Below are 13,441 nucleotides of genomic sequence, written 5' to 3' on the forward strand. Positions count from 1 at the left end.
AATTTCTTAGGCTTCTTTGATCTGTGTATTATTCAGAAAAGTGCTGTCTACTCTCCAAGAAAGTGGGAGTTCTCCGGTTATGGGTCAGAAATTTTTAGGATAAGTCCACTGTGGTCTGAGAGAATATTTTCATTCCTGTTCCCTTCCACTTGAGGTGTGTTGTACGGCCCAGAATGTGGTCTGTTTTGGTGACTGTTCCGTGTGAGCTTGGGGATGCGTACTCTGCTGTTGCTGCACGGAACACACTCCAAACGTCAATCAAATGCAGCTGATCCCACTCAACTCTTCAGTTCAACATGTCCTCACTGAGCTGCTGCCCGTTGGGTCTGTCCACCCGGATACAGAGATGCTGAAGTCTTCACTGTAGTGGGTTTGTCTATTTAGGCCTGCAGACTTACGGTTCCTGCCTCATGTATCGTGATATCTTAGTAAGGCAGGTATACATTAAGAACTATGTCTTCTTAGAGAATCAACTTCTTTATCACATGTAATGCCTGATAACTTTTCTTGCTCTTAAGTCGGCTCCATAAGAAAACGTAGCTATTCCAGCTTTTTTAAAAATTAGTGTTAGCATGCGGAGCACCTGGGTTGCTCAGTCGGTTGGGTGTCCGACTTCGGCTCAGGTCACGATCTCACGTCTCGTGAGTTTGAGCCCCGCGTCGGGCTCTGTGCTGACAGCTCAGAGCCTGGAGCCTGCTTCGGATTCCTTGTCTCCCTCTCTCTCTCTGCCCCTCCCCCACTCGTACTCTCAAAAATAAACAAATATTAAAAAAATATCAGTTAGCATGGTGTATCTTTCTCCGTGTCTTCACTTTCAACCTAGGTCTTTATATTTAAAGGGCATTTCTCATAGACCACATACAGTGGGTTTGTCTACTCTGAAGGTGTAAGTGGAGCAGGCAGGTCAATGACATTTAAAGTGATTTGCATGTTTGGGTTACTGTTTAACAGGTTGTTACTCTTACCTATTTATTGCACTTATTCTTTGTCTTCTACTCTTTTTCTGCCCTTTCCAGTTTTAACTGAATGTTGTCTATGATCTGACTTTTACTCCTCTCTGGGCACATCAATTATACTTCTTTTTTTTTTTTTTTTTACTTTATTACGTAGTTGCCCTTAAATTCACAGTATGCATTTATAAATAACCCAAGTCCGCTTTTATAAGACTTCAAGGGTAGTACAGATGTTTTATAACAGAGTACTCTCAATTCCTCCCTCCTGCCCCCTATAACATCACTACCATTCATGTCACTCATGCACTTGCACCCAGTACATTGTTCCTATTATTACTCTGAACAGACCTTAATCTGTAAGATTTGTAAAAATAACAGATTCTATTTCATCTTCACGTAACCCTTCTCTAACATTCCTCCTTTATGTAGATCTGAATTTCTGACCCCGCCACTTGCGGTCTACTGATGAGCCCATTCATCATCTCTGTTACAGTGGTCTCTGACTTCTGGCATTGCCCTTCCATTCTTTCCAGGTTGCCCATCTCTCTGCTTCCAAGGCCCACCCCTAGTTTTCCCTGTGACTTCATTCTGCTGACAGACCAAACAGGGGGTGCTGGTTTTCCATTTGCTAAGCTTCTTTCTTGTACAGACCCATGTGAAGTGTGCATGCTGTCATGGAAGCCGAAACTATCTCCTCTACTCCATTTTACTGTTATTTCTCATTTCTCCGGGACTTACTCAATCTTCCTTTTCCAACTTAAGTTAAATCCTTATTTCTTCACTTTCCAGGATTTCATATTACCTAATGTAAATATTTTAGGCTATCAATTTCTAGGTAACACTTCGCTGTACCCGACAAATTTTGACTATTCTTTCACCTGAAATATAATAGCCTCTTAACGTCTCCCTGCTTTCAGACAGGAACCCACCCCAATTCAACCAACCTATCCCACACTACCTGCTACACACGGACATTTCCAACATGCACATCTGACTGTCATTTTCTGTTAAAATGACTAGGCCCAGACATCAAAAATGAGTTCGTTTTCATTAGTTTTGGACAAACAGGCCTTTATGGTCTGTCTTCAACCACATCTTCCATCTTCCAAGTCTCTCACAGCCGTGGTTCTAGCGTGGCTCCGTGGGATGACACCTTCTGCCGTGGCAGTTTTCTACGCCTGCACTGCCCAGTGCAGCAGCCGCTGGTCTTAAATACGGCTGGCGAAGCAGAACAGAATTTTAATTTTAATTAACTTAAATGTAAGAGGTCCCGTGTGGGTACTGGCTACCACACTGTGTGGTGCAGCTGGACACAGCTGGGCCTGTCTTTCACGGGGAATACTGAACCAGGTATGCGGTCTGATTTAGTGCCTTCTACTCTTACTCTGCCGTGCAAAATATGTTCTGATGTATACTAAATAATGAAAAAACTTATTTCAGACAGAATCGGATCTCAGAGTCAGGAAGCATGTTAAAATCAGTGAATTCAAGCTGACTAGAGAAGGAAGACCTTCTCCATGTAGTAAATTAAACTGTAATGTCAAGGAAGGACTCACTACGGGGTAAACACACTCTGTGGAAGCAAATACAGCGTGTTCCGTATTCTTGGCTCACCGACAGTGCACAGCAAAAGCGCAGCACGCCAAACTGTCTGCACCCGTGTTGAACGGGGGCCAGGACACCAGCAACACTGGAGTAAGTCAGACTGCAAACCGTCAGCAGCGCACAGCCAGCCTCGGGAAGGGGTTCGCGCGTGGAAGTTTGCAGCTCATATCATCTCTCAAGTTTGAAAGAGCGATTTCATTTTTACCACATAGCAGTGGTTCTCAAACTCTTAGACCCAAAGGATGTTTTTTAAACTGTTAAAAAGGGGCGAGAACATTTTAAAAGCTTTTGTTTATAGGACTGACGTCTTGATGTTCACTGTATTAGAAAGTAAACTGAGAAACTTTTTAAAATGTGAGATTTCGCAATCACCATCTGCACCAACTGTCAGAACGCAGCACGTGTCCAGCAGCCTCAGGACAATCCGCGTACGACCAGGAGGGGATGGGTGTGGACACAGCAGATCACGTGACAGTGTTACTCTGGCAACAGTCTGACCTCACAGATGTCCCTGGAGGGTGGGGGTCCCCCTGGGTCCCTGGACCTGTCTCGGTCTGCTGCGCAGGAGGGAGACAGGGCTCTGTGGTGTTCCACCCGGAGTGAGTGTCGGGCCCCTGGAAGGCAACCTCTCTGGTCCATGCACACATGTGAACTGGGATGTGCTTTTTAAAGCTGTGTGTCAGCTCACCAAGAGACAAAACCGTCATTTTAAACATACTATAGTAGGAAACTGTATGCTCCATGTTTATTTTAATGTATCCTAGCTGGTCCTGGTAGGAACAGAAACAACACAAATCTTCAAGTTTTTTCTAGGACTCCTGGTTGGGGGAAAAGGGTGTAAAAAAAACAGCTAAACTCCCTTTAAGCTCCAACCTAGACTTATTCAGTAAAAGTAACAGAGTTCCTAATACAGAGTTTGACATTTTCTAGGTACTCAGGAAATGCCTGTTTGTTCATTCATGCATTCATTCACTTTCCAAATCAAATTTAAGTTTCCAAATAAAGTTATTTTAAAAAGAGGAGAGGTACACACTACTATAAAGAATTCCAGTAGGACTTCATTACAATGGAAGACCATGGGTTTGGAAATGAGATGGAAAAGTATAGCCAAGAGAGATTAAATTTGAGGCTATGTGGTTGACTGGATTGAGTGTTAATTAGGGCAATTATCAATGAGATAATAGAATTACTTCTTGGTTGACGTCATTTGATCACTAAAGCATCCAAAGTACTTCTGCTGCAAGCTGAGTGGTCTAAGAATTTTAGAAAACAAAATCTCCTGAGGGCCACAAAACTTTTTCTTTTGAGTCTCTTAAATCTTCCAAGCTGGCTCAGGAAAAAACAAACCAGAAAATCCTGACACCTGTACACTGGCCATAGACCACAATAAGCTCTTAAAGTTTCACATCATATTTTAAAAAATGATATGTGAATATACACTGTAAGAGAAAGTAACTTACAGTGTATTAGTGAAATGTCTAAATTAAGAAAACTCATGACTAGTCTATTTTAACAACAGGAAATAGCAGAGAATAAGGTCATGAGTGAGACCATCAAATGGGCTGAATCGTGACCCACAAGCCCTCACGAGCACTCCTCCAGGGTGGCCACCACGAGACACTGGGGAGGTGCTCTGTGTGGGTCATAGGAGATGACAGTCCTGATGAAACCCCGCTGAGATTCACAAGCACATGCGAAGAGCTTCTGGATAGGTTTCCCCTATATGTAAATTAAGCAGTTATTATTTATTCAAAATTGACAGTAGTATGAATTTTAAAAAATTAGAAGTCTATAAGGAATAACATTTTCATAGTATTCTTTACACAGTAAGTGAACAGCAGGACAAATCCCACCATCTTTAACTTACAAAAACCTTAATCCTCTAAAGCAGAACTGGAGACCATCACCCACACAGCTGGAGGGCACCAGTCACCAGGAATTCCCACCTCACGTGCCCCCAGGCTGACCCAGCCTCAAGGTCCTGTTGCTGTCACCTTCTAAACAGATGTCAGATCTCACTGGCATGGATGCCTCTCCTAAACGTGCATCAATCTCAGAGTTTTTCCAATTCCTCTACATGCAATCCACAGGCCATAAAGCTGCCAAAGTCCTTCCCAAACCCTAAATCCTCTCCTCTTGTGCCTTTGCATAAAATCTTCAAGGAGTACCCTGTCATCTTCAATATAATGTCTAAGTTCTCAGGCACAGTACACAACAGATCTTAAAATCTGGCCATCCCACCTAACTTCTTGCTTTTCCCCAAATGTGCTATGCTCCTTCACCTTCCTTCCTTCCAGTACTATTAACTAGGCACCATTTTCAATGCTTGCCATACATGAACAAACAAAAAAGACCCCGGTCTTTGTGAGCCTTACATTCCCACGGTACACAGACAGGTGGATAAATTGGTATACAGATTACTAACATAGGTAGCAAAATGACAGATAGATGGACAGATGACAGGCAGGTAGGCAGGAAGACAGATGGCTGATAGTGCTGGGGTTGGTAACTCAATGGACACACATGAAATCAGGAGGGGAAGGGTAGGGACTACACACAAGGTGATACCGCGTCTTACCATTTTAACAGGGTGGTCAGGGAATGCCTCACAAAAGCAGTAACCCTTGAGCACAGATCTGATGGAAAGGTAACAAGCAATGTATATACATGAGAGGACATTCTAGGCAGCAGGAGCAGGGAGTGAAAGGCCCCATAGCAATCAGGTGCTCAAGAAACATCCAGAAACCAGCAGAGCTGTGGGAAGAGGATGATATGAAAGACCAGGGAATAACGGGAACCCAGACCACACACACGGTAGATGCGAATCTTACTCTCAGACCGACGGAAGCTACAGGAATACAGAGCAGAGGAGTGTCACCAGCTAACACTAGGTCACTGGTCCAGCTCTTCCCTTGGACTGTGAGCTCCTTTGCCCAAAGCAGGCTGAGCTCTGAGCTCACTCCCGAGTCTGGGTTCTAACTGGAAAGGGCAGACACCAAGCACAGCAGGTGTTACACCACCTCATGGGGATGCTGTCTGATGTGAGCAGAGATTCCGAAGGAGGGCTCCAGGTGGCCCGGATGGAGACAGGTGCAGTCTCCTCCACTACCACCCTCCACCCACGCTTCCCTCCCACATCTACTCCACTCTCCCTACACAGGCTCACGGAAATGCACCTGAGGCCAAGGCAGCACCGTTTCCTACTTTGTCAACCTCTCTCAATGACAGAGGTTTTCTTTTCTCCTTGAAAAGAAAAACAATGAGGCAAGCAGCACCTCGCCTGTCTCCTACAATAGCCAGGAGGATTAGCAAAATATACCTTAGCAAATGCCAGGTAAACTTAGGGTTATCATCCCCACCCCTCCTCATTAGGAAACAGAGGTAACACAGGAAATAGACTGTGCTATGTCTTGATTTCCAATTAAAAAAAAATTTAACACAGAAAGTTAGAGCCTGGAGAACAAGACAAGTTGCAGTCTTCTATGTGGTAAGAAGCCAGATAACAGACCAGACAAAGCTAGACTTGCACCGTTTTGATGAGCTATTCACTGGGCTATCATTAACAATCACATACCTCCCTGAACTTCTAGTTTCTCATCTAGAAGATGGAAAAAAGAACACTTAACTAGTCTGTGAGAACTGAAGATACCGGTGATAGTAAACGTGTGTCTACATGTACATGTCTACACATCCGCATGTGTCTGTGCGTGTCGGTGTCCACATGCGTCTACATGTGTGTGTCTGTGTACAGATCTACACATGTGCCTACACATGTGTGTCTATGGGTCTACATATGCACCTGTGTGTATCTATGTGTGTACCTATGTGTTTACGTTTGTGGGTCTACATGTGTGCTGCGTACCTATGTGTCTACATGCGTCTGTGTTTACACGTGTATCTACATACGTATTTACTTTGTGGGGTTATATGTACATTGGTGTGTGTATGAGTGTGTGTCTATGTATGTACCTGTGTCCACTGTATGTCCGTGTGACTCTGTATGCATCTATATGTGTCAGTACTTGTGTGTCCACTGTATATGTGACTGTGTCTACGTGGGTGTCTGTACCTGTGAGTCTCCCCTATATGTGACTATGTGTATGTTTATGTGAACCTACTTGTGTTTACTGTACACATGACTTGTATTGTATACACACGTACAATACTAACGTAGTAGCATTAAGACAGTGAGGTAGCTGAAGCATTTCATAGAAAGCTGACAGCCCGTGTGTGCCTGCCTCCACCCTCCCGGCTATCTGAAAGAGGCCTGGTCACCAGAATGAGGATGGGTTCCTGACACATGCTGGCTGTTCACACACCTCTGGAAAACAGAAGGTGGGGTTGAGAACCAGCTCCCGCTTCATTCCATCCCCACACTGTCCCCACATCCAGGCGTCCTGGGGTGTGTGGCAAAGGGGCAGCCCTCAGCATTGGCTGCCTTTCAAGCCCACTCTTCTTCCGCAGATGATGACCAGTGATACCCTAAGATCTGCCCTACCTCTTCCTCCCTCCTGGGAAGGAGCACAGCCAAGATGTCAGGGAGACAGCTCTGTACAGGAAAGGGTGGGGGGTGAGGGTTCATCCTGTCACCCCCACTACTGGGAGGAGGCGTGAAAACAGAACTGAGAGCCTTATGTGGTCGACCAGCCCAGCCCTAGGGTGAACTGCCTGAGCTGCCTCGTGCCGTATCCTCGGATTCCTTGTCTGCAACATGAAGGCACAATAAGTAAGTCACCTGTTGGTTATAAAAACCACAGGAGACAGAGCCTGTCAAAGTGCTCTGCTGAATAGAAAGTAAAGCAGAAACATGATCTTTTGACTGCTGTCATTAGCAATCCACATGTGGCCTGAACAATGACACTTCCTGACAATTTTCCTTAAAAACTGTAGTGAGGGAAGCAGGAAAAAGCAACTGGAATGTAGGTGTCAGGAAAAAATCTCTCAAAACATAATTAAAAAATTCATCACTGTGCAAGTTTCCTGATGCTAAATTAATGAAAGAAATGCAAGCCAGCCAAACCCAGGTGATGGCTCCAACAGAACGGAATTACTAAGACACAGCACCATAAAACACAAAAGAAATAACAGAGAACATAGAAAAGTTTAAGAATTTTCTTTTTTGAAAACTACTGTTTTGAAAAACAAATCCTGAGGTTAAAATGAAAAATTATACTAGGAACCGAGATAATAAAAACCAAACTGCAAAATTTGTCTCCCGGGAGATTACTGTTCAATTGTCACTAATTTCTAAATAGCAGACAGTATCTATAAGAATGTGAAAAGAGTCACTGTTTACTGAGCTTTAATGTGTACCCCTGAGGGTATATTTGTTTATGAGGTAGAATGTCACCAGCTATGATCACACAACCAACCAAAGGACATTCAAACACACTGCACCTCTGCCTCGTCACCACACAGCTGCTGCAGACATGCACCCACCCACCCACCCATTTCAGCATCACATCACAGACTAGGGGGTCAGTGACCTCACGGCCGCACGGTGCCTTACCCGACCGATAGCGCTCATCTCGTGACCCTGAGGACCTTCGGCGGTGATAGCGAGTGGAAGAGGCAGGAGTGACTGGAGCCCGGCGCTCAGGAGGCAAAGCTTGATCCACCCCTGGGTTAAGGGAAACAGCAAAGTAAGATAAGGCTTTACTTGGCAGCCAAAGTCCATCCACTTTGCAGAGTAAATCATTCGGAAGAATAAAGCCCTGACTCACTGCATGCCTACAGCCAAGCTAGAGCTCACAAGGGCATGGCCGGGGTGGGGAGGGTTGGGGACAACGGACAGGAAAGGGAGAAGCGTCCTGGGCAGGGGCAGGCTCATACCCCGACACTACAGCCTTCAGACACCAGCACAGCCTCCCTTACAGCACAAATGTCTATTAGGTCATGTGAAGAGACTGAAGTCTCTAGAACATGGGTAAGAAAACTAGAGCCCAACAAATCAAGTTGTGATTTTCTTTATGTAATACACATACAGGAAGGGTTATATTAATTCTCAAGGAAATTTAAAATCACGTTTATCATTAAGTTACCTATGAAATAAATTTTATAGGGTATCTTAACACCACAATTCAGGTACCAGGATTGAGCATAAATTTTCATCTTTGTTCATTCAAAATTTCTAACTCTGAAACCTTATTCCATTTGATGTGAAATAGCTGAAAATTTTTTATTTCAATATGGCTTTGATGAATTACCTAAAATGATAAAATGGTCAGATAAAAACGACTTGAGAGGTATCTGTCAAAAGCTGACCTAAATCTGGCAACCATGATACCTGTTGGACCTCGGAACTAGAGCAGCAAGAAGCACAGTCTAGATAAAACTAAGTAAGTTGACGGGGAATATTTCATCATTATAGTTCGGAAGTAAAGACGTTCTGAGCACTGAGCAAACAGTGATTGTTGCTTCTTCAGAAAAGGACCAGGCAAAACCTGGCAGAGAAAGTAAACCAGAGACAGCAGCTTTATCAGAAACTATTTATGGTTTTCCACGATGGCTCCGCGAGAGTTATTTCCATCAGGGATTTAATACTTCTCTCGTGCTGGTGATTTCTGCACCCCAATTCTTTTTTCTTGAAGTAGGATCTACACCCAATGTGAGGCTTGAACTCACAACCCTGATATCAAGACTTGCACACCCCTCTGCACCTTAATTCCTGGTGGCATGTTTGTGGTAGATGACAGGTTAGGTTAACCTCACTACGGACTAACTGTACCCGGTGAACTGCGTTAAGCACTGTGTGGAAGATACCCGGCCCACAGTCGCCTGGTGAGGTTCCGTGAGCTCCTCGTCTAGCAGGCGCATTGACGCTTCTTGACGACACAACAGTCCACAGCTACCGAACCTCACCCAGTTGTAGTCTACAAATCATCTTTCTAAAAAAACTACTCTGGATTCTCATTAAAGAGATACACAGAATTTATGACATCAAGGAGTACTATTAAGTCATAATGAAAATTGGTCACTTGGCATTTACATCGTATTTATAAGCATGGATTTAACAATCCCTCTTAATTACCCATTTTAGACAATACATGACTTCTTCACACCAGTGTAGCCGTCACTACACCATTATTAGGATCATGAGTCAGTAGTGTGTTGCAAATACCCTTCTAATCTTACGTGCTTTTATTATTCTGGGGTTAATATCTATCTTTGGGCTCCATCATCTTGGTTTTCAATGTACTTGTTAAATCCTTCAAAATATCCCAACAGAAATGAAAAAATCTTTCCAATGCATTCCTCACTGTGGGCAATCACTGATAACCTGGTAACAGTCTTAGTTTGATTTTCTTTTTCCTTAGAGACCCTCCTGGTGGATCCCCTCCTGTTCTAACCCCAGCTGGCTGGTCCACACCTGCTGCATAACCACCAGGGAAGCACTCCTGCCTCCCAGAACTTGCTTTCGCCTAGAAGACTAAGCAAGATCATGTATAAATTTGAAATCTTGAAAATGTGTATGGATAGATTTATTTAAAAGTTACGTGGGAGCGCCTGGGTGGCTCAGTCGGTTAAGCCTCCAACTTCAGCTCAGGTCATGATCTTGTGGTTCTTGAATTCAGGCCCCACATCAGGCTCTGTGCTGACAGCTGAGAGTCTGGAGCCTGCTTCAGATTCCTTGTCTCCCTCTCTCTCTGCCTCCCCAACCACCCCCGCCCCCCGGCCCACTCACATTCTTTCTCTCTCTCTCTCTCTCTCTCAAAAAATTTAAAAAAAAATTTTAAGTTATATGCATTCATTACCTCTCAAGTATTGTTCTCAAGTTACATGTCACTCTGACGGTATATTCTTTACGAAAAATCTGTTTTTTTCTTTTCTCCTCTACTTTCACAATTTTTTCTTTCCTGCCACCAAAGGAGTTGCAAGCCTGTGTCTTCTGTGGTGAGGTTATCACCATATCTACCTGCAGCAGATCTTTTATGTGAGCTGTTCCATTTACCCAAAGAAGAGCCCTCCCCAGTCCCCTGTCTTGTGAGACACCTGTCAGTCAACACAGAAGCATTTGTCATTTGGGGCTGAAGCTGTTCTCACCCTCCAGGGCACAGGCTCCAGTTCGGCACTGCCTGGCACCCCGACTCCAAAGGTTCTCAGTTCCATGTCTCCAGAGAACGAACATCTCTGGGGGAGTGGGGAAGACGTGGACCACCCGGTTCCAAGGCGCTAAGCCTACCCCTCCCCCTCTCATGGTGCCCTGAAACCAGCACCGTCACTTGTCACATCCTCCCCCCTGCTAAACTTGGCAGCCTAGTCGTCAACCCCAGAGATCGTAAAACCCTGTCACGGACTCTCCCACTCTTTCGTCCTGTGAATGACACGTCATCCGTTTGCAGACATCTCAGTGCAGTTCCGGGAAGCAGAGCTAAATGTGCATATTCAAGCCGCTGAGGTCAAACAGTGCCTGATTTATGCATATATTCAAGTCTGGCGTTCAACTTCAGCCGTGCCACAGACCTAGTGCATTCAAACACGCTTCCTGGAATTAACTTTCACCCCGCTCGGGTCCCCAGGTGACCACGTACTTCTGGGAAATGCAGTCACGGGACACAGACCAGTGCCCGTCCACAGAGGTGCACATCTGTCTTCAACCAATTTCGCATGCAAACACCGTGCACGTTTACAGGCTTCACAGGCTGAAGTTCACAGCTTACAGCACAAGTTTTAAAAGGAATGAGGTATTTTGATAAAAGAAAAACAGCTTCAACAGGTCACTGGCAACAGAGCATTTAAAACAAACTAAAATATTAGCGGAGCATGTGCATACCCACCATTAATTTTAATCTGACCTCACTGCGAATGAAATCTGAAGTACTGTCAAGGTATGTTCTGACGGGAAGAAGCCATCAGTCAAATCTGCAGCTGAAATCAGAATTTCCAACGTGTCACCACAGGAGGACCCAGAGGTAGTAACTGAGGGTGCTTCCTGTCGAATTCCATAAAGTGAGTACACGAATCATTACTCAAACACACAGAGCTCAGCACACAGCTAGCCGAGGGCCCATGTTCACACCACAACTGGAAACCAGCTCTCAGGAAAAGCACAGAGCAACCAGAGTGCCTACAACAGGATGCGTGAGTCGGATCTGAGAGACGTCACTGGAAGGTGAGCCGTCTCATGGGAGGCGGGGTAACCCTCCAGAAACACACAAATCTCAGGGGGGGGAATGAAAACATGACAGGGATGGAGAGGAGCTATCTCCTGGGCACTTACTAAGCATCAGGTCCCACGTGAACTGAGGGAAAGAGCACCAGAGACAACATCCTCTCGGATACCCATCACTGTGACCCTGGGCCTCAGTTTCCCATCTGTACACAGCCACGACACTTTCAAGTAGCACGTGAATGTTCTCGGGTAGCTGCCCCTTCCCTTGAGATGGGTGCCCCCCCACACCAGGGATCTCGCTCTCCCTCTCGCTCTCCCTCTCTCTCCCTCTCGAGATCCACCCCGCCAGCACTCCAGGCTCACAACAACGCTCTGGTGGCTGGGTCCTCGTGGCAGAGGCCGTGTGCTGCTTGGTGCTGCGCTCTTGATACAATGGCCATTTGTCACATGGCTGAATCTAGCTGGTACCTTGAAGCCACCAAGAAGTGCCTTCATGATCTCACTGCCAGACTAGTCATCCACCAGTGATCTTCTCAGGACACAGTGCTGCCCAGGAGTTAAATCCAGGCTGCTGAGAGCCATGAGGTCATCTGACAACAATGTGGTCTTCATCTTCTTACTCAGGAGGCTGTGGTCAGGAGCTAGGATGTCTGTGGGCTCCTCTCCTCCCTGGGCCGAATGGCCCCTGGCCCGCAGGAGGGGCTCAGTGATGTTCCTGAACCAACATGGGATGTTTTCACAGCACGTGCGGGTCCTCGCAAGGCTCCTGCAAGGCTTCAGTTCAGCCATGACCATGAGATTTTGGTTTTCCTCGAGTTGCAAAGGGACGCCAAGTACGACTCATGAGAGGAAGGAACCCCAGTAGCCTAAGGGGGGAGGAGAGGGGCGGCCAGGATGGGAGAGAGGGACCCGGCCTCCAGGCCCCTGACCTTCAGCGACGCCACTTCCAACACATGATGAACAAAGGACTCACTGAAGAAAATTCTTGACAACGCAGTTCTGTCACTCCAACAACCCACCAATTCCAGACCCTCAAATACAAATACACCCAGTGAATTCATCATCACTACAGGCAACCAGACACCAGAAACCACAACAATCCCTACAGTAACCCGGAAATATGGCCATCGGGGCTCCAGCACTCTGACGCACCATGTGCCATGGGCCAGGAGACCTGTGGTGTAGACAACACGGGGTCATTCAGGATGGCAAATGTTCCAGAAAACATCAAGACTTTTCCAGACAGCAAGGGAAAGAAGACACTGATAAATCTTGGTTTTCAACATATTTTCAAAAGAAATCATGAAAGATACACAGAAGAGGACTTGAAGAAAAACGTATATGAGAGTCAAAACCAGAAGACCTTGATCCAGACTCTGGTCTGACTCTTACCACATGCACAACTGGACAAATCCCTCAGCTGCTACCTCAGCTCCCATGTATGTTGGGGTGCAGACATGGACACGGTCACCTGTGACATCCCCCAGGACCCTTGCTGGAACGGACACCTCTCTGGCCTTATCCCCTGGCAGACAGTGCCTGTAGAGCCCAGCCACATCCCAGCACCTAGCAGAGCCCGCCACATCCACGGGGCTCTGACACACACAGATCCTGCTTCAGGAACCTGGTAAAATTGCTGAGGACTTTTCCAGATTTCAAGTCTGCACAAGAACAATTTCTGGGTTGTCCCCTACTCTTCTAGTATCTAATTATACTCTCAAAAAACAGCACTTACTTCTAAAACAAGTGCAATCAAGCCTTTGCCAGAAAA

At 45.7% G+C, this 13,441-nt stretch overlaps 1 protein-coding gene across 6 annotated transcripts in view; it reads right to left on the bottom strand.

The window, feature by feature from the left end:
* DIP2C (disco interacting protein 2 homolog C) overlaps positions 1–13,441 on the bottom strand; it is a 412,233-nt gene that overhangs the window by 189,442 nt on the left and 209,350 nt on the right. For 4 of the 6 annotated variants that reach the window (XM_042944702.1, XM_042944701.1, XM_042944703.1 and 1 more), the window contains one exon: positions 8,068–8,178. In XM_042944702.1, the coding sequence (XP_042800636.1) occupies positions 8,068–8,178 (111 nt within the window). Of the gene's footprint in view, positions 1–8,067; positions 8,179–8,281; positions 8,398–9,217; positions 9,312–13,441 lie in introns of those variants that run through there. The other 2 variants (XM_042944704.1, XM_042944705.1) reach the window with 2 other exon arrangements.

Source organism: Panthera leo, chromosome B4 (assembly GCF_018350215.1).
Source record: "Panthera leo isolate Ple1 chromosome B4, P.leo_Ple1_pat1.1, whole genome shotgun sequence".
Taxonomy (NCBI): domain Eukaryota; kingdom Metazoa; phylum Chordata; class Mammalia; order Carnivora; family Felidae; genus Panthera; species Panthera leo.